The sequence below is a fragment of the Gobius niger genome, assembly GCF_951799975.1.
Source record: "Gobius niger genome assembly, chromosome: 6".
NCBI classification, from domain to species: domain Eukaryota; kingdom Metazoa; phylum Chordata; class Actinopteri; order Gobiiformes; family Gobiidae; genus Gobius; species Gobius niger.
In genome coordinates, this window is record NC_136857.1 from 26237382 (window position 1) to 26260573 (window position 23192).

Below are 23192 nucleotides of genomic sequence, written 5' to 3' on the forward strand. Positions count from 1 at the left end.
GGGGCACATGTGTTGCGGTTTTGATCACATTTCTATGGCATGGAGTTTACCCCATTCTCTTTAATACTAGCACTAGCCTCTGACCATTGATATATTTGGGAGCTGGACAACGTGTAACTCACAGTGGGAGAAGTAGTTTGACCTGTGACAGCTTAATAAGGTGCACAAGGCTGTGTGCGATTTGTTAATGTAAGGAAGTAGAGAGCGAAGATGAAGCAAGCGCTTCTTGAAGTCAGCGATGCTTGTACTGCTGCACGCCTCAGCACTCACCCATTTAGCTCTTGACGACGCCCTCAGGCCACTGGTGAATGCACTGCGCACCCTATACAGTAAGACTCCAACTATGCCTTGAGCAACGCTGTTGTTGTTGGGCTCGTAATGTTTTACATTAGATTCGCACCTGGGCCAGAAAAAGGTATGAAACGTAAGTAATACTAAAAAAACCTCCCTTTGCTGATTTCAGATGAGCTATCCTGTGAACCAGCCTATCAGGTCCAATCAGGAGAGCAGGGGGAGGGATCCTGTGTCCTTGGGCCAGTGGTTCCCAAAGTGGGTGTTGCGGGACACTGAAGTGGGGGTTTACATTTCTTATCATCATTTATTTTAGATTTAAAACAGTATATTTTAGTGAAATTAAGCCACATGTAAAAAAAATACAGTATCCAAACTGAGACCATTACACCAAGTTGTTGGTTGAGTGTTTTTTTGGGATCGCAGCCTGAGAACTTTGGAAACCTTAGTTCCCAGACTTTTCTGTCCCAAGTACCCTCTAAGTCGAGGATCCTTTAAAGGAACAGGCCACCGTTTTCCCATACTGTAATATGTTCTTGCCTGAGCTTAGACGAGTTGATACGTACGCACCTGTCTGGTCTTTGTGCCCGTGGAAGAGTGTGGTAGCTTCCAACTTCACCCTCCGTTTGGAACTATAGGAATATGTTGGGAGAGGCCAAATGCTAACAACATCTTTGGTCATTTTGCGCGACTGAGCGCACGCACAAAGACCAGACAGGTATGCATCAACTCGTCTAAGCTCAGGTAAGAACATATCTCAGTATGGAAAACAGTGGCCTGTTCCTTTAACAAAGTGAGCATTATTCCTTATTTAATAGGAAATGTTATGTTCAAAATGTCGTTGAAATACTCTCTTTTCTTTGATGGCTATTGTGGAGAAATAGACAAGATATAGAAGCACATGTAGATGCAGGAAGGCAGAGAAATACCCCATTTCACTGTGATAATAATTGGATATAATTGAGGCAGCAGAAAATAACCACACTTCCATATTGTATGAACCATTAGTGTGTAGATTAGACAAAACCTAAAAAAATGAGCCAGATTTTAAAATAACACAAAAAAAAGTAACGCTAGACATGCCAAGTTAGTTATTTTCATATATTCTCATAAAGCATGTCACTGACAAAATTATTCACAATGTAGTTTTGTTAGGTTGATCTTTTATTATTTTTTTCTTACATGATCGGTGATTTGAGCCTTGAATAACATGTCAAACCAAAGAACGAACCAAACACGAATTTTAAAGACTTTGACCCACCACCTTTTATTTATGTGCATTTTTCATTATTATTATTGTTCTATCACATATACTTCACATTACAGTTTCTCACATTGTAAACAGCAGGCGACCGCTGAACGTGTTGTGACGATTCACATTCTCATAGATTCTTGTGTGGACCCACAGACGCAGAGACACGACATCATCAGCCTCCAGGAGCAGAGTGGCTCCATTGGCCGACTGGCCCCATCCTCTAGACTCAGGTTCAAAAGCAACAACATGCTCTCCATTCTTCAACAATCCAGCCCCTGAGTGATGTGTACTTCCTAATGCAGCAATGTAGAACTCAAAGTGATAAGCTCCTCTCACTGGGGCGATGAAAAACCCTGTAGGATATCAGACATCAGACTATGATATACTTTTCTGTCATTTTTCTGTGTGACTGAGTTTAATCACCTGTGTTTGGTGGTTGGGCTGTAGGCGTTTGCAATGTTTGAGATCACGTGTCTGAAGACCAGAGGAGTGAACGCGTTGTATGGACCTGTATGTCCTGAGCCTGAAGTAAACAAAGAGGCTGCGAAAGCCACTTGTCCCACTGAAAAACAGAAAACCAAACAGTGCAAGTTCTGCTCCATTGAGTACATTTCAAGGCGGTACTTGAACCGGTGAACGAGTGAAAAGCAGTGACACATGCTCATTTTCATTTTGCACATTCAGTGGAATTGGCAAAAATGCTACACTACAACAACTACAATGTGTTGTCTATATCCGGATCTTTCATTATGTCAGTGCCCACTGTTGGACTGTGGCATTGTAAAAAAGAAAACACAAAACAACACAATAATGAATGTTAAATGAGCATCTTTAACTGTTTCTACTCAAGTTTGGCAAATTTGGTTCCTGACATTAATTGATGATTACCCTGAATTATCAGTGTCTCACAGGGGGAAGACGTCTCCAGGCTCCAGCAGCAGAGTGGCTCCATGCATTAGGACATTGTTGGAATATGTAGGGGGAGGAAAATACATAATTTGAACATTGCTAAACTCTGTATGGATAAAATGTGCTTATTTACAGAAATAGAACATTAAAAAATAACCTATTTTGCTCAATGTAAGTCTGTAAGTCTCGCATGCTGCTGACCCCTCCACTCCACACAGCTCTGTCGCCTCCGACCCTGCTGTATCGTAGTGATGGGATTTTTGGCTAGTTTAAATGAGCTGGAGCACACCATATCTCTAGACAACTGATAGCAACATCTATAGAGGTCTTATAGAGGTCTGTGTTGTCTTCAGGCGTTTTTTGATCTGAAGTTGGCGTTGATTTGATTTTGCCGTTATTCATTTGATTTTGGGAGGTGGTTGGAGCCGTTGTTTATTACAGCAACACCTACACTTTTAAAGCCGGCATTACTTTCTATTCATGTACTTTTAAAAATGTTTTACAGTAGCAATCCAGTCTTATTGCAGGGGCACTCCTTGCCCTTCTGCTGTTCCTGCTCCAGTCACGTCTGTGAGCTGCAGCCTCAAAGGCAGAGGATAAAGGTGCTTCAAAGCATTGCTGCCCCTCACCATCTTTTCTTTTTACATTACACACATCGCCTTCAAGTTTGTCCTTCATTGGTTCCAGCTCCTTCAGTTTGGCCTCCAGTTCTAAAAGAGTCAGAGGTCCAGTTAAGACTTCTTTGTCTTTCTGCAGCTGCTGGATCAACAGTCTGTCCTCAGTCAGTTAGACGTTTATGTCTCGGAGTTTAGAGTAAAGATAAAATGAATAGTTTTGAGAGAGGGCCTCTTCAACCGAGGAGAGGACGCAGAGGAGCTGAACACACGACATCTGCACCGGCTAAAACAACACAGCTTTTTGCTTTGTGTTTTTGTTTGTGTGTGTGTAACTAAATAAGTTGTTTTGTACTTTCACAATAATACTTGATTTTCAGCACTTTGCCTTTTATTCATTTTTATATTGAGGATGAAGCTCTGATTTAACATTATGTCTGACTGCATTTGTGCGCGTCAAAAAAAAGGATGATCTGAGGTAAACATGTTGAACATATCCCTGAGGTCCACGTTACTTCTTCACTCGTTTTGCTGCCAAAATAATTCAGCTCACTGGACCAGCTTTAAAGGTTTGATGCTAATCTGTCAAAGCAGGAAACATTCAGTGAAAATTCCAAAGACTTACAGTCAGTGCAACTCTTCCTTGTTCTCTGTTACGAGAAACAAACACAGCAGCTGTCAGTCAACCACAGCGGTTAAAGCCCAAGTCAGAATCTAGGTCACTGCCAAACACAATAGTTTGTTTATGTCTCGGAGTTCAGAGTAAAGATACAATGGATTGGGATATGGATTGGTTTGAGAGAGGGCCTTTTCAGCCGAGGAGAGAGCGCAGAGCAGCAGCAGAACGATCACGGTGTTCTCCATCTTTGGACTGAACTGAGTCGTCCTTCTTCTGTTTAAAGAGTGTCAAGTCATGAGATTGATATCTTCAACAGGATTTCTGACATTTGAGAAGTTTGCCAAGTTCTGTGTGGTCTTCCCGTCACGTGGTATTGTATTTACACATGAAATGTTTCCTGGTTTCTCCCTGCTGACGGGAATCTTTTGTTTTTCTGATGATGAAGGCCAGGTAGAAAGATACAAAGTACAGATTTGTTTCACTTAAATGTTCTGCAAACTGCAATGTGTGGGAGAGCAAACAAGCACCTGCAGGGCCTTCTTTATGTAGCAGTCAGACAAGTGCCAATATTAATTAGAACATTTTTTGGTATAGTCCAATATCATGACAGGAGCTACCTGACAGGCAGATGAAGTATCCCCCGTCCTTAGACTCTCCGACACGGCCAGGAAAATCTCAAAAACCCAGAGGGAGAAAAAAGAACCACAGAAGGAGAGATCCACTCCCATGGACGGACAGGCCATTGATTTACACTATTCCAATAACATGTCTCCCCACTCAAAACTGAGTACCTGTGGGTTTACTCTTTTCAGAGTGCAACTTTAGGCCAGATCATCAAATTCAGTCAAAAACTAAAACAACACCACGAGCACCAATAACTTGAACAAAATACAATGTGCAAGAAAATGGGTACAGCTACGTCAGTCAGACACTGGCCAGTAAAAAAAATGTCATTCAAATGTGATTTCATGAGGCAGGAAGTAAGATAAATTGGGGGGGAAAAAGCTGGTGCAGGGTCATATGTCCCAGTTCCTCTGAGTCATGGTGGACCATCACAGAGAAGAAGAGGACTGTAAGTACTTGTAGTTTGGAGTAGTTTGGAGTAGTTTGGAACTACAATCATTAAAATGATGATAATAATAAAAGTAAAAATAATAATAATAATAATAATAATAATAATAATAATAATAATAATAATAATAATAATAATAATAATAATAATAATAATAATAATAATGCATCGGTTTTATATAGCGCTTTTCTGGACACTCAAAGACGCTCTACATTGCATTATTCATTCACTCCATACTCGGTGGTGGTAAGCTACTATTGTAGCCACACCTGCCCTGGGGTAGACTGACGGAAGCGAGGCAACCAGTCTGCGCCATGGGCCCCTCCGACCACCACCAACACTCACTCACTCACTACATTCGCTAGGCTATGATGGAGAAGAAGAAATAATCCTTGAGGTGCGCTCTACTGTAACATAGTCCTGTAACCAGGACCCAGACGAGCTGAATACACATGACCTCTGCACCAGCTGAAATAACACAGCTTTTTGCATTGTGTCTGTGTGTGTGTAACTAAATAAGTTGTTTTGTATTTTCACAATACACCTTTCGTTAATCTTTTTATGGAGAATGGAGCTCTGATTGCCAAATTAATTCAGCTCACTGGACCAGCTTTAAAGGTTTGATGCTAATCTGTCAAAGCAGGAAACAGTCAGTGAAATATCACTTACAGTCAGAGCAACTCTTCCTTGTTCTCTGTTATGAGAAACAAACACAGCAGCTGTCAGTCAGCCACAGCAGTTAAAGCCCAGTTCAGAATCTAGGTCACTGCCAAACACAATAGTTTGCCAGTGTTGCAGAGCAGTGCTGTGCATCTGTGGACTGATTCACTTTCAGCAACAGTATTTTGTTTTTTCAATAATTGAAATTAAGTGAAGTGTTTTATGATTGCCATGGATGTAATGTCCCAGCTCTTTCTTCAGTGGCTCCTGTTGACAATCTTCCCCTGGGAACTTACTGTAATGAACCTCAATATGTGCATGCATTGAAGCCGCATGTAAAGCACATACATACATCTGAATTTCTTTCAAAAGGCACCAAACAAAATATGGCGCCAGGCTTGTGTGCGGTTACCTGACACTCGTAAAAGCTCCTTGGACAGCGGACACGTGTGCACTTGACCCCGGGCTGCAGAAGTCAAACACGATCACGTTGTGACGTCTATCTGACTAAACAAGAGAGTCGTCAGTGCGGATCAGTCTGGTTGGAGACTCTGATTTGAGACACCAGTTTTCCAATCATTCTGATCCGAGGAGGGAGGAGACAAGCCTGAGTGTCTTGCTTCTGTTCACAGATCAAGGTAAAATACGTTATAGGGCTGGGCAATTAATCGAATTTGAATCTAATTGCAATTTTAATAAAGGTCGATGGCGATAATCCCGTGGTGCATTTTAATCGTGTTCAACAACTACATCCCTAAGACTCCCTCCCACATTTTGACCTCTACGGAGGATGGCACTTCCTCTCATGCACTGTGCAGGAGGAAAGGGTACATTACGACTCTGGGACCCTGGATTGGAACCCATCAAATCAGAGTGACCGCTTAATCCATTGTTGTGGTGAGCACTTAAACATGTAAGACAGATCCCAAGAAAAGACAACGTCATCTAGTTACCACGAGTAGATAGCAATCTAACTGAACTGGTTTCTCAACCTCTTCACCCCCACCTGAACCGAGCACATTTTCTCCAGTTTGGCTGGTAGTGACATAATTGTGACAACAATGTGACGAAAACGAGGATAGAAACACACACAAAGAATGTGACAGAAAAGTGACAACAAAGTGACAAAAACTCAAGGAAAAAGATCAGTGTAAATTAGTTTTGTAGGTCTTAGCTTTCAAATGAGGTGTTACACTGGCCTATAGGCTGTCAGATTTTGGTTTTGGGTAAAGCTGAACTGGAGCAAATGCACTTGGTTAACACAATGTGCTTTAAAAAATATTGATAAATAGTAAATAAATGAATACATTTGTTTGCTTTTCACTGATGAACTCATTTTGATGCTTTGTTCACCAGTTTTATTTATTGAAGCTCAGATGACACACATTGATTAACTTAGAAGAGAAATAGATCAGGCTGCGTGATATGACAGTAAAATGTGATATTCGAAAAGCATTGTTAATGTAGTTTATCACTTTGATCGGTAGGTTCTCAATCATCTAGGAGTTCACAATTATAGTATACTATGTGAAAATAAAAAAAACTGTAACCCCACTTACTTAAATATGTACATATTAAAAAAAACAACTGCCATTTGAAAAGTGCAACATATTTCATATTCAAAGTGTATCTTAACAGTAAACCAACCTGTTTCCTGCTGATAAATACTATTCTAGGAGTAATTGTCCATTGTCTAGTCCATTTTCTGTGAGTCGAATAATTAGCATGTTTGTTATCTAAAACCTTCAAAACCCATGAGTGCGTCTGGTCACGGTTAAACAGTGTTTTGATAAGTTTTGATATTGTTTTTCTGACAACACCACGCAGAGAAAGAGTAGGGCGTGGTGGCTTTCAGTTGTTCAGTCAGGTGGCTTCAGGCTGTTACTCTATCTGCAGCTACCGCTCGGCAGAAAAGCTTTTACCACTGCCTCTATGACAAGTGTCTGTGTTTATCTGTGAGGCAGACAGAGAGACAAACCTCACCTTGGCCGATAGTCTGCATCTGGTTGATCATAACTTCATGTCTGGCCAGTTTTGGTGCTCATCTCTCGTAACACAGCGTGGAGGTCTGAGAGACAGGGCTGAGGCCGCTCTGGCACGTTCACACTCTCAGTGATCTCATTGTCCTGAGGTTTAGCTCCGGACACAGAGCTCAGCACACACGCTCATCATTGTGACCACACCTGAGGCCTAGAGATACAGGCTTACTCTTAAATATGAGATGGCGTAATGGACAGGCGGGGCAGATGTTTGAACAGTAGGGAGTATAAAATATTTGGTTGAACCACTTCGAAGATAGCCTGGTTTTACCATACCCTCGTACTTACTGCGTTTCGTACAAGGGTCTGGACTTTGACAATTGAGCTCCGTTATCAGGTGGGAGGGGTGAACTCCTTTTGAAACGATTGGATCTGATTTTCACTAGCGCTTGGTCGTGACGTATGTAATGCGCCCGTGTGAGTTAAGCAGCTATCGTAACTCTTGGGAGCATTCCTTGCACATTCTGAGGCCTCAGTTTTAATTTCTCGATATTTGGGAGCCGAGCCAGGAAGGATTGAAGAGCTGCCATTTCTTTCGTATCTGCCGACATTGCCAAACTACAACCCGCAAATTGGCGCAAATGCTTGACATCACCTACAACGCCCGCCTCCCCCGCTCGCTGAATGGTAGGTAGAAAGTCAACCGATGTAACGCAGCCACTGAGATCAAGCCCAGACGTACATGTAGGGAAATCATAATTGACCAGAGTTTACGGATGGCTTTGGCCAGGCTACTTTGAAGATATCCCCGTTATCAGAGCTCTGCTGAGCTCCACTTCACTAACACAGCTCCACGCTTTGGTTTATTTAGAAAGGATGCACCTCCTGTCTTTTCACATCAACCACTCCGCCTGCATTGAGCAGAGCAAAGGCCAAAATAACTTTCAGAAATGTTGTCACACCATGCTTTAGCCTTGCATTGGATAGGGTAAATGTTTTAATGATCTACTTAAACTGATTAAATATACACAGACTTTGACATAAAAGCCTTGAGAATGATTAAATATGCTGAGGTTTTGGGGGGGATTAAAAACTAGATTAGTTGGGCTAAAACTGGAAAATCTGGTGTCTGTAGTTTTTTAAACTGTCAATTCCCATGATATAAATGTTTGGATTAAGAGTGGAAAGTGGATTATGGTACGTTCACACTCTCTCGACTGACTTTTCCCTTCTCAATGATGTCACTTACGACAGCTTGACATTTATAAAAACTAGCAATTATCCGGCATTACGTGGTTTAAAGAAGCACAAGCAAATCTGAAAGGGTGCATTTACAGTATTTTTTGGAAATAAGCCCATCTTCTATTTTAATGGCATCAATATAAAGAAATGTTGCCTCCTATCCCAAATGAGAGTAACATTTATGAAGCGTGTTGAACAAAAAGATCAGCAAGACTCCACAGAGGATGCAATCTCCTTCACGCTTCACTCCATTCAATGCAAACCCTAGATTCTATCACATTTGAGGGACCCCTGTACCTACTGTATCTTTAAAGCACTTGCACATATTTTATGTATTTATTTATTTGAATTAGGACAGTGCATATTAATCAATACGTCAGCAGAAAGCCACAATGTAAATAGTACCAGGATTAGCATAATAATAGCTAAATTACATCCATTGTCCTAAGGCAGTTAAAGAAACATTAATTGACAGAAGAGAAATACAAACATAGAACAGAACAAAGTGACAGTCACAGAAGTCAGTTTCTCACAGGCGAGGTAATATAAGCTTGCAGGAATCAAACAAACCAGGTTTTTAAATACCACAGTAAAAGACAGCAGATCACACTGTACTTTGATCAATGGTATTCTGTAATAGTTCCCTTTAAAAAGTGAGGCTGTAGACCCAGACCAGTCCAACAGTTTTGTTGCTCACTCTGGTCCTGGGTGCAGTTAAGGCGAGACAATGCAGGTGAATAGGGAAAACATTTTTTTAGACTATCAATTTGAAACTTTTGCTCAACATAACTGATATAAATATGATGAAAAAATGCATTGCAAGTTTTCTGTCATTTTATGTTTTCATATGAAAAAAAAACAATTAAAGGAATAGGCCACTGTTTTTGCATACTGAGGTATGTCCTTACCTAACCTTAGCCGAGTTAATATATACCCGTCTGGTCTTTGTCCGTGCGCTCTGTCAGGCAAACGGAGCACATACGCAGCCTCTCCCACATGTCATATAGCTCCAAAAAAGCTCACGATAGAAGCTACCAAGCTCTTCCACGTGTTCCCTATTTAAATAAAGTTACGTGAAGTGTTTTCATGCGAAGTATATTTACACAGAAATGTAGCACGTCGATTTTATAAGCAGATAAAAAGGGGTACTACTGTATATTGTGAGGCGTAATGATACAGAAGCAAAACGTCCGCGCAGTAACTCCTAAAGACTTCCCCCGCTCACTTCCTTCAATAGAAGCTGCGTGACTTATAGAGAGCCTTTAACAACAAGCAGAAAATATATTTTGGGAAAGTGCTCTCGCATTCCTACCTCATGGTGGAGATCCTGAGTCCTTTGTCGTCGTCCGGGGTGAGTTGGAAATCTGTGAAACATTACTACACTATATACTTTCTGCTTGTTATCACAGCCCGGCACGATGCACGTAAAAGGCATTGTTCACAAGTTATCAACGCTTCTTCAACTGTTCTCTGCGAGCTCTCTACAAGTCACGCAACTTCTATTGACGGAAGTGAGCGGGGGAAGTCTTTAGGAGTTACTGCGCGGACGCTGTGCTCCTGTATCATTACGCCTCACAATATAGTACCCCTTTTTATCTGCTTATAAAATCGACATGCTACATTTCTGTGTAAATATACTTCGCATGAAAACACTTCACGTAACTTTATTTAAATAGGGAACACGTGGAAGAGCTTGGTAGCTTCTATCGTGAGCTTTTTTGGAGCTATATGACATGTGGGAGAGGCTGCGTATGTGCTCCGTTTGCGTGACAGAGCGCACGGACAAAGACCAGACGGGGATATATCAACTCGGCTAAGGTTAGGTAAGAACATATCTTAGTATGTAAAAACGGTGGCCTATTCCTTTAAGACATTTTGTCAGGCTGGGAATTAGATATTAAAAAAATCTTAAGCCCAAGACTGGAAAAGCTACTATCATGTCTATGTCATTGCATGAGTGAAGCAAAAACCTCATTTTGAGAAATGTGGATGTAAAATCAATATATATGAATGAACACCCGTGGGAAAGACTTCCGGGATATCTCTGCTTCGCTCATGGACAAAACACCATAAAATAAGCATCGTACAGGGTAAGTTCTGTAATTTATATTCTCTGACACAAAAACTAAGATGTTAAGGGTGGAAACTAGCTAAAAATCACCACTTCGACCACTGCTTGAAAAATCAATACCTTCACCTGGCATCAAATGGACAAAGCTTTACACCGACATGCAGATCATGCAGAAGACAAAAGGACTTTCAATTTTAAAACTTCAGATTCAACATTAATATAGCGGTGTCTCACATGGGGAAGAGCAGATGACCACTGAACGAGGTGTAGTGAAATTTGTCATCAAAGATATTATAGTTTGGCCGCAGACGCACAAAGACCACGTCTCCAGGCTCCAGCAGCAGAGTGGCTCCATTGGCTGCACTCGAGTGTCCATTTAGACCTCGTTCATGTGCAAGAACAACATGTTCTCCGTTCTTCACCAGAGCAGCCGCTGATCTATGGTCATGACTACTATGACTACCAATATACAACTCAAAGTGGTAGGCTCCTTTCACTGGTGCGATGAAAAATCCTGTCCAATAGAAATGTAGGTAAATAAATGAAATAACAATTAAGTTAACAGTAGTAATGTACCGGTAAAATTATATCGGAAAATTATAATATCGCTAAAAGTGCATTCATTTATGTTATTCAACTTAAACTGTGAAACTAGTATATGATAGACTCATTACATGCAAAGTGAAATGTGTGGCCTTTATTTGTTGTCATAATGATTATTATGGCTCAGCTTCAGCAATCCCAAATTAAAAATATATTTCTAAAGAATATTTTGAAAATGTACTGTAAGCCATAATCATCACAATTATAACAAACAAAAGGCTTGACATATGTTACTTTGCATGTAACGAGTCTATATGTAATAGTTTCAAATTTGAAGTTGAATTACAGAAGTAAATTAACGTTTGAACAATATTCACATTTTTCCGAGTTCCACCTGGTGGTACTCAGGGCGAGCAATGTGCCAAAACAAATCACAGCATGATTTTGTTAGCCTGGCTCAGTGGTTCTCAACTGTTACGTCAGGACCTTCAATCAACCCTTGACCCACCAGTTTAGAAACACTGGTCTGGATCATACAGCAGCATCTTTACATTCCCATTAATTAATTAATTGTTTTTTATTAAATAGAGTCCCATATAGTCAATAAGCCAGACTAGATATTGGTACCACCCAAGGTTGCAAAGGCTATCAATGTTTCTTAAGTTGGTCCATGTCTGAGGTTTTTATTTTGGTATGATAGTCTTTTCAGAGTTACAGCTTTATCACAGTTTTCATCTCTTGAAGTGCACCACCCTATTTCAAAAAAGTCGCTTTTGACACTGGTCCATATTTTGGTTTAAGCCATTGTATTTAAAGGAATAGTTCACCGTTTCTCCATGCTGAGATATGTTCTTACCTGAGCTTAGACGAGTTGATACGTACCTGTCTGGTCTTTGCGCATGCCCGTGGAAGAGCGTGGTTGCCTCTAACTTCACCCCGTTTGGAGCTATAGGAATATACTGGGAGAGGCCGATGCTAAAAACATCTTTGGTCTTTTTGCATGACTGACGGCACACAGTTCTTCCATACCGAGATATGTTCTTACCTAAGGTGAGACGAGTTGATACGTACCTGTCTGGTCTTTGTCTGTGCCCGTGGAAGAGCGTGGTAGCTTCCAACTTCACCCCGTTTGGAGCTATTGGAATACATTGGGAGAGGCCAAATGCTAGCAACATCTTGCGTCGTTTTGCGCGACTGAGGGTTAGGGTGAAGCTCTTCAACGGCATCCTATTAAAGGTAAGTCTTTTATTTCAAAGTGTAGAGTGAAAAAGAACAGGCAAATTGTATGAAGAGAATACTTTATCCAGCACAAGGAGTTTGTTGAAATCTTGAAGACACATCACATGCTCTGACTGGACTCAAGACGTTGCAAATGAATGTTGTATGAGGAGATGAAAAATAGCAGGTATGCACAGGGAAGTGGTGAGGACAATTCAAAAGATCAAGGGTCTGAGGATGATTCATTCTTGGCGTGGACATGCACCGAGGAGGCATCGAGGTCATAGACTGTAAAAATAATGGACGTCTTATGCTCACTCCTCCCTGTTTACCACAATGACCACGGCCGTGGGGGAATTCATGGCGGATTTACAGACTCCCCCTCTCCAGGTCTGACGAAGCATGTTCCTAAAAAGGGCATACGGGCGGGATTTTCACCGTAGACTCGGCCCTCGCGTGACGTGTAGCTCACGCTGCTCCAATGCTAACAGTCCGACCCTCATTAAGTACGAGATTTCAAAAATTCATATTACGAAAACCAGCCTGGTTTCATATATTGTGATTAACCCAGCGTTTTCTCAGGAGGAATATCTAGCCTAGTCTAGTGTTGAAAAAATTGAAACCAGGCGTTAAAGTTGTTTTTAAGGTGTATAAACTCCAATGCTTTTCAATGGGGGCCTAGTGGCGATATGGAGGTACTACAGCAATGGCGGAGCAATGGCGGCCCCCAGGGTCGTGGTCATAAAACAGAGCAGCCAGCGCCCATTGATCGAGGTCCAGAAGAAGACCACGGAAGTGCAGATTTATGGATTACAACTGCGTGTGAACTTGACTGTAATTCAGATGATGCATTTCAATTGGAGCCACAGGTCTAAGCCGTACGTTACTGTCCCTTTACAATAATTAACAATTTAACACATAGAACATGTCAGAAGCAGTGGACAGCCGCAGTGCCATGCTGATGGAGGAAACCAAAGCACCCAACAGAAGGTCTATCCAGACACAGACAGAGCATGTAAACTTCACTCAGCCGTAATTCAACCCCACTCCTCCACCTGACAGGTTTCTCTGAAGCTTGAAGGATGAGTCAAATGCAGAGGGTAAAATTTCCCTTATTGGGACAATTAAGTCTACAAATCAATTAAATACTAGACTGGACTCCAAAGAGCGCTGAAAATATTGTCAGTAAAGGACTTACTCAAGATAAATGCCACCAAGAACATTGCACAAAGGTTGTGGATAACAGTGGATAAAGTGAACCACACAAGGCGGGACTTGATCACCCCGACTGGGTGGTCTGGATGTGAGTGTATGATAATGAATGACACAAAGCACACAATGACCCCAGGAAGGTCACTCTAGATGTGACCTTCAACCAAGTTTGTTAGCACTGGCCTGAATATGTTAATACAGGAGGTAGAGGAAGGAGGGGGTGGAAGAGGTGACCAGTGCAGGACACCATGCTCTGAAACAGTGATAAACCCAGGGAGCGGTGCACCGTCTCAGAAGAGCACTGTATATTTTATACATGGGGATATCAGTCTGTGCAGGGAGCTGGCTGTTGCTGTCTCTGCCCAACTCAAATGGATCAGTGCAATAAGAATTGTTTATTTGCGGTCACGTATTGTTCGTGAGCAGTGTCACGCTTGGGATGCAGAAGTCCTCTCAATAACAATCTACGGGCGATTATTTTTTCTAATCAGCCGTAAATGACCAATAGCACATCAGCAGTAGATGAGTTTTGTGATTCATAATTCTGTTTGAAAATTAACGCAAAACCGCTGATAACGCCACTGACTGCCCTTCACTAATTGGTTTCCTCTGTTTCCTGTTTGCTTGTGTATGTTACGCTGTAGAAATTGAGTTGATGCGGAGTCTTACGTGCTGGTACAGCGGTGAGTCTGGATTTTTCTGGCTAAAGGCAGGCAGCCAGGTTTCCTCTGGGCACTCCGGTTTCCCCGACCTCCGAAAACATGCTGGTCAGGTTGGCCCCAATGGCGGCGCGCTCACTCGCAGCGACTCAGGATTAACCCAACATCTGAATGCAACTTTGTTGTACATTATACAATGACCAACAAGACCATTGTTCAGATGCAAAACATAATTTATTTGACCTTTTATTTAACCCGGAAAGTCCCACTGAGATACATAATCTTTGTCAGGAGAAAGGAATTTTGTTTTCTGTTTTTCTTCTTCTTCTTTTTTTTTTACAATATAGGATAAAGTTTATATGATACAGAATAAATGTATTTTTTATAAATATAATTTCAAGTTGAATTGGGTGTGTATGGCGGTATGATAAATATCTCTAAAATAGATTAACTACAACTTGTTTGTGAAAATAAAGGATTGAACATTGGGCCTGTCCTGGACAGAAGGTCTCTCCAGCTGTTCCAACCTTGGATGTCAGATAACAGGCTGATTTCTATGGGAGAGGCTCATATGAGGTGGACATTCTTTTACTTCGTGGCTTGCAGTGAGGCTTTAAGCTGAGAAAGTACTGACATGTTATACATTTCCTGAAACCTCAGAGTCTAGAGAGTTACCCAGAATCAAACATTTGTGTCTGTGATGTTCCTGGAAGAAACAGCGTTAAATGTAATAAAACTGTTATCTAATGGGCTGGAAATGGCCTAAACCAAAATATGAAAGCGACTTGTTTCGACATGTGGATGGTACACTGCAAGAGCTGAAAATTATGACTAAACTGTAACTCTAAAAAGACTATCATACCAAAATAAAACCTCATGGACATGGACCTTCTAAAGAATCATTGATAGCCTTTGCCACCTTGTGTGGTACAGAATCCGACATGCCAGATTTTAGGGTTTGGCCCATGGACTAATATCGTCCCATGGATCAGAACACAATTGTATTTTTATTGCCATAGAGCCCAGCCCTATTACATAGCAAGTATCTGTGAATTCATATACCTGTTTTGGGGCTGTAGGCATTTCCGACATTGGAGATCACATGTCTGAAGATCACAGGAGTGTGCACGTTGTACGGTCCTGTAAATCCTGAACCTGATGTCTTCAAAGAGGCTGAGAAAGCCACTTGTCCCACTGAGAAAAAGAAAGATCAAAAAAGACTAATCCACATAGCTTTAAAATTCCATTAAATGATGCCCTACAACCACTGAATTAATTGTGACTTAAAGAAGCTATATCATGCAAAATTGACTTTTTGGAGCTTTTAACTATGTTGTAATGCTATTTCCTTATCAAAAACACCCCCAGAGTGGTTTTTGGCTTCATTCACGCAGTTCTCAGCAATCCTCCTGAATCCCTTACATCATAGTGTCAGGAGGAGCAGGATGAACCCGACATCTGTAATGTAATGCCTTATGGCCTGTTTTTAATTTGTTAAACAGCTTTTTCACTATTTCTGTCGGCCCGAGGCACTTCCAGGTTGCGCTGAAAACAAAAACATATGCACCCACTGAGCGTCTGAAAAGATGTCATGTTTGCTACGCGTAGCGCGTTTGGCTATAAGGACTTTATTCAACCTGCCAACTTCCCACTGTAAGTGGATTTAAGCAATGTCATTCTTTCGTGTGTGTAAAAGACTGATGTGATTAAAATTGTGTTGAAAAGTAACCAGCTTTTAGCTACATTTCTTTCAAGTAATTTTGTACTTGTACTTGAGTACATTTTTACACGAGTTCCTGTACTCATAATTGAGTATAATTTTAGCCATGTAATCGTACTTTTACTTGTGTACACATTTTCTGTACTCTTTCCACCACTGATTTCCACTATAAGTACCACTATAAACCTCAAAGTGGTACGCGCCTCTCTTTTCTCAGCTCCTCTGAGGCCAGGCTAAAGCTCAGATTCAGCTCTTTCCAACGCAAAAAAACAGAATGTCTCTGCCACTTATGGTTCTAGAAATATTGGCCTTTTAGCGGCAGGATATTGGCCAAAAGCTGATATTGTAAAATATTGAAATATGATAATTCACTGGATAATTCTTCACTGAAACTAGGATTTTTAAGGGTTCAGTCACTGAAACCAAGGGGGCCACAAGCTCCAATGTGTATGTCACTCTTAGTATTAGCCACTTTTGAGTGGTATACATTCAATGTGAATGCCACAACAGGGTATCCCTGTTATTTGAATGTGTAAAGCCGTACATTTCATCCAGAACAAATACATCAGTAAAAGTCTGACCTGCTCTGTCTCTCCTCAGGGACTCCACTTGGTTTTCAGTCACATTTGTCCGTGCTTTTATGTTCGCCAGTTCAGCAGCTTGTGCTAAAAAGACACAGACATGAGGACCATATTACAGGAATAATCACAAAGCTACATAGTTTTAACCTTTTAACCCCCACCTGAACCAAGGACATTTTCTCCAGTTTGGCTACTACGCAAATCTAAGAGCTTCTTGAAAAAGAAACAAGGATGAAAATGCAGCAAAATGTGACAAAAACACGACAGAAAAGCCACGGAAAAAGTGTCAAAAAAATCACAACACAAAAGTGACGTATCAAAAAGGTAACAAACACAATTAAATATAGGATTTCCACTCTAAAACATATGAGGAACAGCCTGACAGTCCAGGCGGCTTTCACTTATTTCAACGCCATGATAATTCCTCACTTTTTACTTTTACTGTTTATCCAGCTGGTCACAGGCAGAGGAGACCACACTCAACCCACTAAGATAATCAGGCTTTAAAGACACTTGACAAAAAAAGCACTTTGTTATCATCATTGCAATATCCTGAGTAAATAGAAACTGCTCAGTTTTGACAATAAAATTCCATACAATAATCTAAGAACTACATTCAAAACACTAATAATAAAGCTCCACCACCACTGAAGACCTTTTCCAGACCTTTTTTTGAGCAAAATACTAGAGCCACTCGGTCCACTGCAAATAAAAAATTTGTAATCCCAAAAACATCCTCGGCCTTTGCGCAATGTGCCTTCTCATTTCACTCCATTAAACAGACAGTCTGAAATTGTCTGTAGATTTTAATAGTTGAAAAGTACATTCAAGAGATCATCAATCGTGTCAGCATTGATGAATGTATTGTAAAATTGTAGGGATTGTTTCAGAAAAAAGCATGTTATGTATTTTATATAGTGATTTTATTGTGCATTAGTTTAATAGATTATAATGTTTTGTGTACTTACCTGTCCAGGGACTGCAGATGGAAAATAGCTACTTGGCTAAATCTAGTACAAATCATCTCTTCTATTGTAAAGACCAACGGTTTTGCACATTGCCCCTGTTTCAATAAACAATAAACTAAAAAAAAAGCAACAAAAAAGCAACAAAAACGTGACAGAAAAGCAGCAATAACACAACGAAACATGACAAAAACTCTTCAAAAGACCTTTTCAAAATAAATAACCACACTGTTGCCCTATAGTGGAGAAGCTGAAGAAAATCCGCTCGGTTGAGGCGGGGGATAAGAGGTTAAATCTTCATATTTAAATTTATGTTCTGTGAAAAAATGTGTCAATAGCAAATAATTTAGCGTGAGGCAGAGCTGGATGGATGGACGGACATCACCTTCAAGTTTTTTCTTCATTGGATCCAATTGACTGTTTTGATCCTCCAGCTCCTTCAGTTTGGCCTCTTGTTCTGAAAGATAGAAATCACAAGATACAGTTGGTTTGAAACGCCGACACCTTTCTTAAAGTATGTTTGTCACCTTCAAGTTTGTCCTTCATTGGTGCCAATTGACTGTTTTGGTCCTCCAGCTCCTTCAGTTTGGCCTCCAGTTCTAAAAGAGTCAGACTTCCAGTTAAGACGAATACAAAACTCAAGTTGTAGTAAAAACATTAAATCTTACCGTGTTTGTCTTTCTGCAGCTGCTGGATCAACAGTCTGTCCTCAGCCAGTTTGACGTTTATGTCTCGGAGTTCAGAGTAAAGGTCGCATGGCTCGGGATGGGGGTTGGTTTGAGAGAGGGCCTTTTCAGCCGAGGAGAGAGCGCAGAGCAGCAGCAGAACGATCACGGTGTTCTCCATCTTTGGACTGAACTGAGTCGTCCTTGTGCTCTTTAAATACTTTAAATATTGTCAAGTCATGAGATTGGTATTTTAAACAGGTTTTCTGACATCTGACAGTTTGCCAAGTTCTGTGTGGTTTTCGATCAGTCTTGAGCTTCTTGATGCAACAAATAAATCTGCCACATGGTACAGTCTGCTGTTAGCCAGCCTAGTAGGGAAAGGCAATTGTTGAAAGACCTGGACAAAAAGTAAAACAGGAAAAAATATTGTAAAAATGTGATGTTATGATGTATTGATAGGATCAGTCTTATTAAAAACAAAAACAAAACATTTTTATTTCGTTGTGGGGACATGCTTGTCTCTGCTGGAGTAAGTTAAAAAAAAGTGTTTTGTTTTGGGGGGTTTTTGGTTGTGACAGTGCATGTTAATGAACATACATGGATACATGCATGTAAACACACAGTGCTGGTGTGACAGGCCAAATTCCCCCCCGCCCATGTTAAACCCGGGTATAGATTGGCCTAGGCCAAACTCTACCCGGGGGTATAAAATAGCTTAGGCCAAACTATACCCCTCTGAGCCAGAATTTACCCCTCTAGCTTTTCACAATCTGAACAGATGTGGTATGTTTGGTAGGGACAGTTTATGTTAATGATCAAGCCACACCGGATTGTAGCCTGGGGCTCAAACTGGTTATTTCTGGTTGGTTAAAATCAATCAAAAAATCAAAGTAATAATAAGAGACATTGTCAATCAATCAGAGATATTGTGATAATTAAAAAAACGGACATTGATTTGACATTTGAAATGTGAACATGTAGCTATTGGTAATAACATAAAGGCATATAGCTATTAATATTGCATCACATGTCAACTTTGTATGCCTTGAATTACCATAATAACTCTATGCCATGGAAAGTTACTTACTACCTTCACCACTCGCTCGCTCGCTCACTCACTCACTCACTCACTCACTCACTCACTCACTCACTCACTCACTCACTCACTCACTCACTCACTCACTCACTCACTCCACTCGCTCGCTCGCTCACTCACTCACTCACTCACTCACTCACTCACTCACTCACTCACTCATTCCACTCGCTCACTCACTCACTCACTCACTCACTCACTCATACTTCATTCATGCACAGGTAGGCAAAGTGTCTTGCCCAAGGACACAACAACAGTCTGTACCTCCTGTTAAAGGACAACCCACTCTATCACCCTAAGCTACTGTTATAATTGGGGGTATAATCTGGCCTGGGGAGGTAGGAAATAGCCTAGGCCATAATACACCTCGGGGTATGAAATGGCCTAGGCCCCTTTAACCCCGGGTGTAGTCCAGATGGGGGGTATACTCTGGCCTGTTACACCGGATAATAGCCATTGGCTCTCTTACAGTATATTACATCCTCCTACCAATGCAGGTGTTAGCTATATTAGCCTTATAGGCCCATATAATGACCATGTTAGTCCTGTACTCAGTTCTCTGCACTGGCTTTCTGAAAAACTCTGCTCGTCTGACATGTTAAGGTGCGTTCATACCAAACGCGGCCAGGCGTCAGGTTTACATTGAAAATACATGGAGGCCTCAAGGAGCGTCAAAATATCCCGCAGCGAGTCACGCGCCTCCTGTGCAGCACGTTTTGAAGCTTTCCACACGTGGTAAGCTTTTGACGCGCCTCCAAGGCGTCCAGCGCAGCCCACGCTGGAGTTGGGAAATGTTGAACTTTTTGGAGAAATTTGCGAGCCTCGACCAATCAGGAGCTTTCTCCAACAGTGACTTAAGTTGTAGCTGAGCCACCGGGGCAGATTCTATGACGGCCAATAAAAAAAACTAACTAAGGGCTTTAGGCACGTTTTTGACGTCCGAAAAGCGTTTGGTCTGTACGCACCTTCAGAGCCATATGAACCACCTCAGTCGGTCTCCAGTAGGTCCCAGAGTCAGGACTAAACTTAAAGAATCTGTGGCCAGAAAAATCAGACAACTGGAATAATCAGAGCACCCAATTCAGATCTGATGCGTTTATATTCACTTCAGAAATGGGATTATCCAAAAGTCCGGACTCCATGTGGCACTGCGCCTGTTGTGCATGAGCCCAGTGGAGACAGCACAGGTTTAGACACGTAAAGGTTCAGGGTTCAGCCCTTTATAGTCGACTGCGCATTATTTTTCTTCGTAATTGTAGTAATCTCAAGTTAACAAAGTTCACAACAAATAGCACAGCCTGTGCTTTAACTTTTAATAAGGGAAGCGCTGTAAAGTTTGTATAATAAAATAAAATGTAAATATTTCAATCTCATACTCGAACCCATAACTCTGAGGATGGAGCAATAGTCTACATATGTGCAGCAGCTTTAACCACTCAACTATCACCTGCACTTTGTGACATTAGTTTGACTTTTTTTCTTTCTTTAAAACTATACAGTGTCTAAAAATGTAAAAATTAAGTATTTTCCTCCCCCTACATGTTTCTGGCATGTCCTAAGATGTATAATGAGCCCAGACCTATTCACCACAACTGCCTCTAAAATCCTGCACTGTCACTCAAAAAGTTGTTACTTTGGGTCCAAAGTGCCGTCATGCACGACCTTAATATAGAAGCTGAAGTTACACATAAGCATATGGCAGTAGTGGGCAGCAAAGTTGCAATTGTGGTTTTCTGGCCAGAGACACCGGGGGAGATGAAAGACCACCCAATCATCCCATCAACACTTGTATTACCCCCAGAGGGACTACGGAAAGAAATCATGAAGGTAAACAAGTTACTTACTACTGCTTCAAGGCTCCAGGCCTAAATAAAGGCGTACTGGCACAGTTAAAAACTTTGTATACATGACCCTTTACTTTCCCCTCAAAATGGACCTCAATTCATTTGTGGCCATGGCCCCTATTCTAAGAAAACACCTCACCATCTTTTATTATTACATTACACACATCACCTTCAAGTTTTTTCTTCATTGAATCCAATTGACTGTTTTGATCCTCCAGCTCCTTCAGTTTGGCCTCTTGGTCTGAAAGATAGAAATGAAGAGATAGAGTTGGTTTGAAATGCCAACATCTTTCTTAAAATATGTTCGTCACCTTCAAGTTTGTCCTTCATTGGTTCCAGCTCCTTCAGTTTGGCCTCTAGTTCTAAAAGAGTCAGAGGTCCAGGTAAGACAAATTGAATCTCAAGTTGTAGTAAAAACATTAAATCTTACCTTGTTTGTCTTTCTGCAGCTGCTGGATCAACAGTCTGTCCTCAGCCAGTTTGACGTTTATGTCTCGGAGTTCAGAATAAAGATCAAATGGATCGGGATGGGGATTGGTTTGAGAGAGGGCCTTTTCAGCCGAGGAGAGAGCGCAGAGAAGCAGCAGAACGATCATGATGTTCTCCATATTTCGACTGAACTGAGTCGTCCTTGTGCTCTTTAAACAGTGTCAAGTCATGACACTGGAATCTTCAACAGGTTTTCTGACATCTGACAGTTTGCCAAGTTCTGTGTGGTCTTACAGCCACGTGGTATTGTGTTTACACGTGATGTGTTTCCTGGTTTCTTCCTGCTGACGGGAATCGTTTTCTGATGATGAATGAGTCTCTCTCTAAAACCAAAAAATCAGGTTAGAAATCTAGGAGTAATCATGAACTCAGACCTGAACTTGAACAGCCACATCAAAGCAACAACATCAGCAGCTTTTTACCATCTGAAAAACAGCTGTCAGACAACTACAGTACATCCAGAACGCTGCTGCTCGAGTCCTGACAAGAACCAGGAAATACGACCATATTAGTCCAGTGCTCTGGCCTCTGCACTGGCTTCCTGTCACTCAGAGAATAGACTTTAAAACAGCTCTACTTGTGTACAAGTCTTTTCATGGTTTAGTGCCGAAGTACATCTCTGACATGTTACAGCCGTATGAACCATCTCGGGCCCTGAGAACTTCAGGAGGGGCCTCCTGGTGGTTCCCAGAGTCACTAATAAACACGGTGAGGCTGCGTTTCAGTTTCATGCAGCTAAAATCTGGAACAGTCTTCATGAGGGTGTGAGACAGGCCTCAACTCTGACAATGTTCAAATCCAGGCTGAAAACAGTTCTTTTTGCCCATGCATATGACTGAAAGCATTTTATCTGCACTCTTGCTTTTCACTGTAATTGATAAATTTTATGTTGATGTTTTTATTGATTCTATTTGCTTTCTTGTATTTATGCAACTGTGAAGCACTTTGAATTGCCTTGTGTATAAATTGTGCTCTACAAACTTGCCTTGCCTTGAATGCCATGTAGAAAGATAAAAAATAATAATAGTACTTTGTTTCACTCAAATCAAGTTCAAGTTCTTCTCGATATCGGCTGATAGCCCAATGGAAAGGGCTCAGTTTGGGCTTCAAAATGCGCCCTCCCACAACTTCACCAGTCACCAGTTTGTTCACCTATTTTACATATTTTATGTTTTAGACTTTTGTGTATAATTTCTGAAGTATACCAGATAGAGACCTACGTTTGTTTTTGTTTTTGGAATTTACTAATGTTTGTCTTTCAAACGAGCCCCCTCTGAAGTACCTACTAAAAATGAATATACAGCCCCCTCTGTTGTCACAGTTCAACACTGACACGTTTAGAAGATTCATGCAGAGGATCATAGACCAGACATTTTTTTAAATATTAGCCAAAAATATCAGTGGTGCGTCTCTGAAACAAGATTTCTGAGTTTTGAGACTGCAGACGCCTCCCCGAAGGTAGGTAGGAGAAGAGGGAATGTGGGAGAT

The 23192-nt window shown here is 41.2% G+C and overlaps 2 protein-coding genes across 2 annotated transcripts in view; both read right to left on the reverse strand.

Moving 5' to 3' along the window:
• Positions 1-23192, reverse strand: part of LOC306964161 (complement C1q tumor necrosis factor-related protein 3-like) — a 145339-nt gene that overhangs the window by 82037 nt on the left and 40110 nt on the right. The gene's annotated exons all lie outside the window — the stretch shown is intronic.
• LOC306964308 (cerebellin-3-like) lies at positions 10943-21823 on the reverse strand (the record flags this gene model as incomplete). The annotated part of the gene is made up of 5 exons (XM_079558299.1): positions 10943-11226; positions 15407-15538; positions 16646-16729; positions 21527-21577; positions 21646-21823. The coding sequence occupies 5 exons, from the start codon at positions 21821-21823 to the stop codon at positions 10943-10945; spliced, it is 729 nt and encodes a 242-aa protein (XP_079414425.1).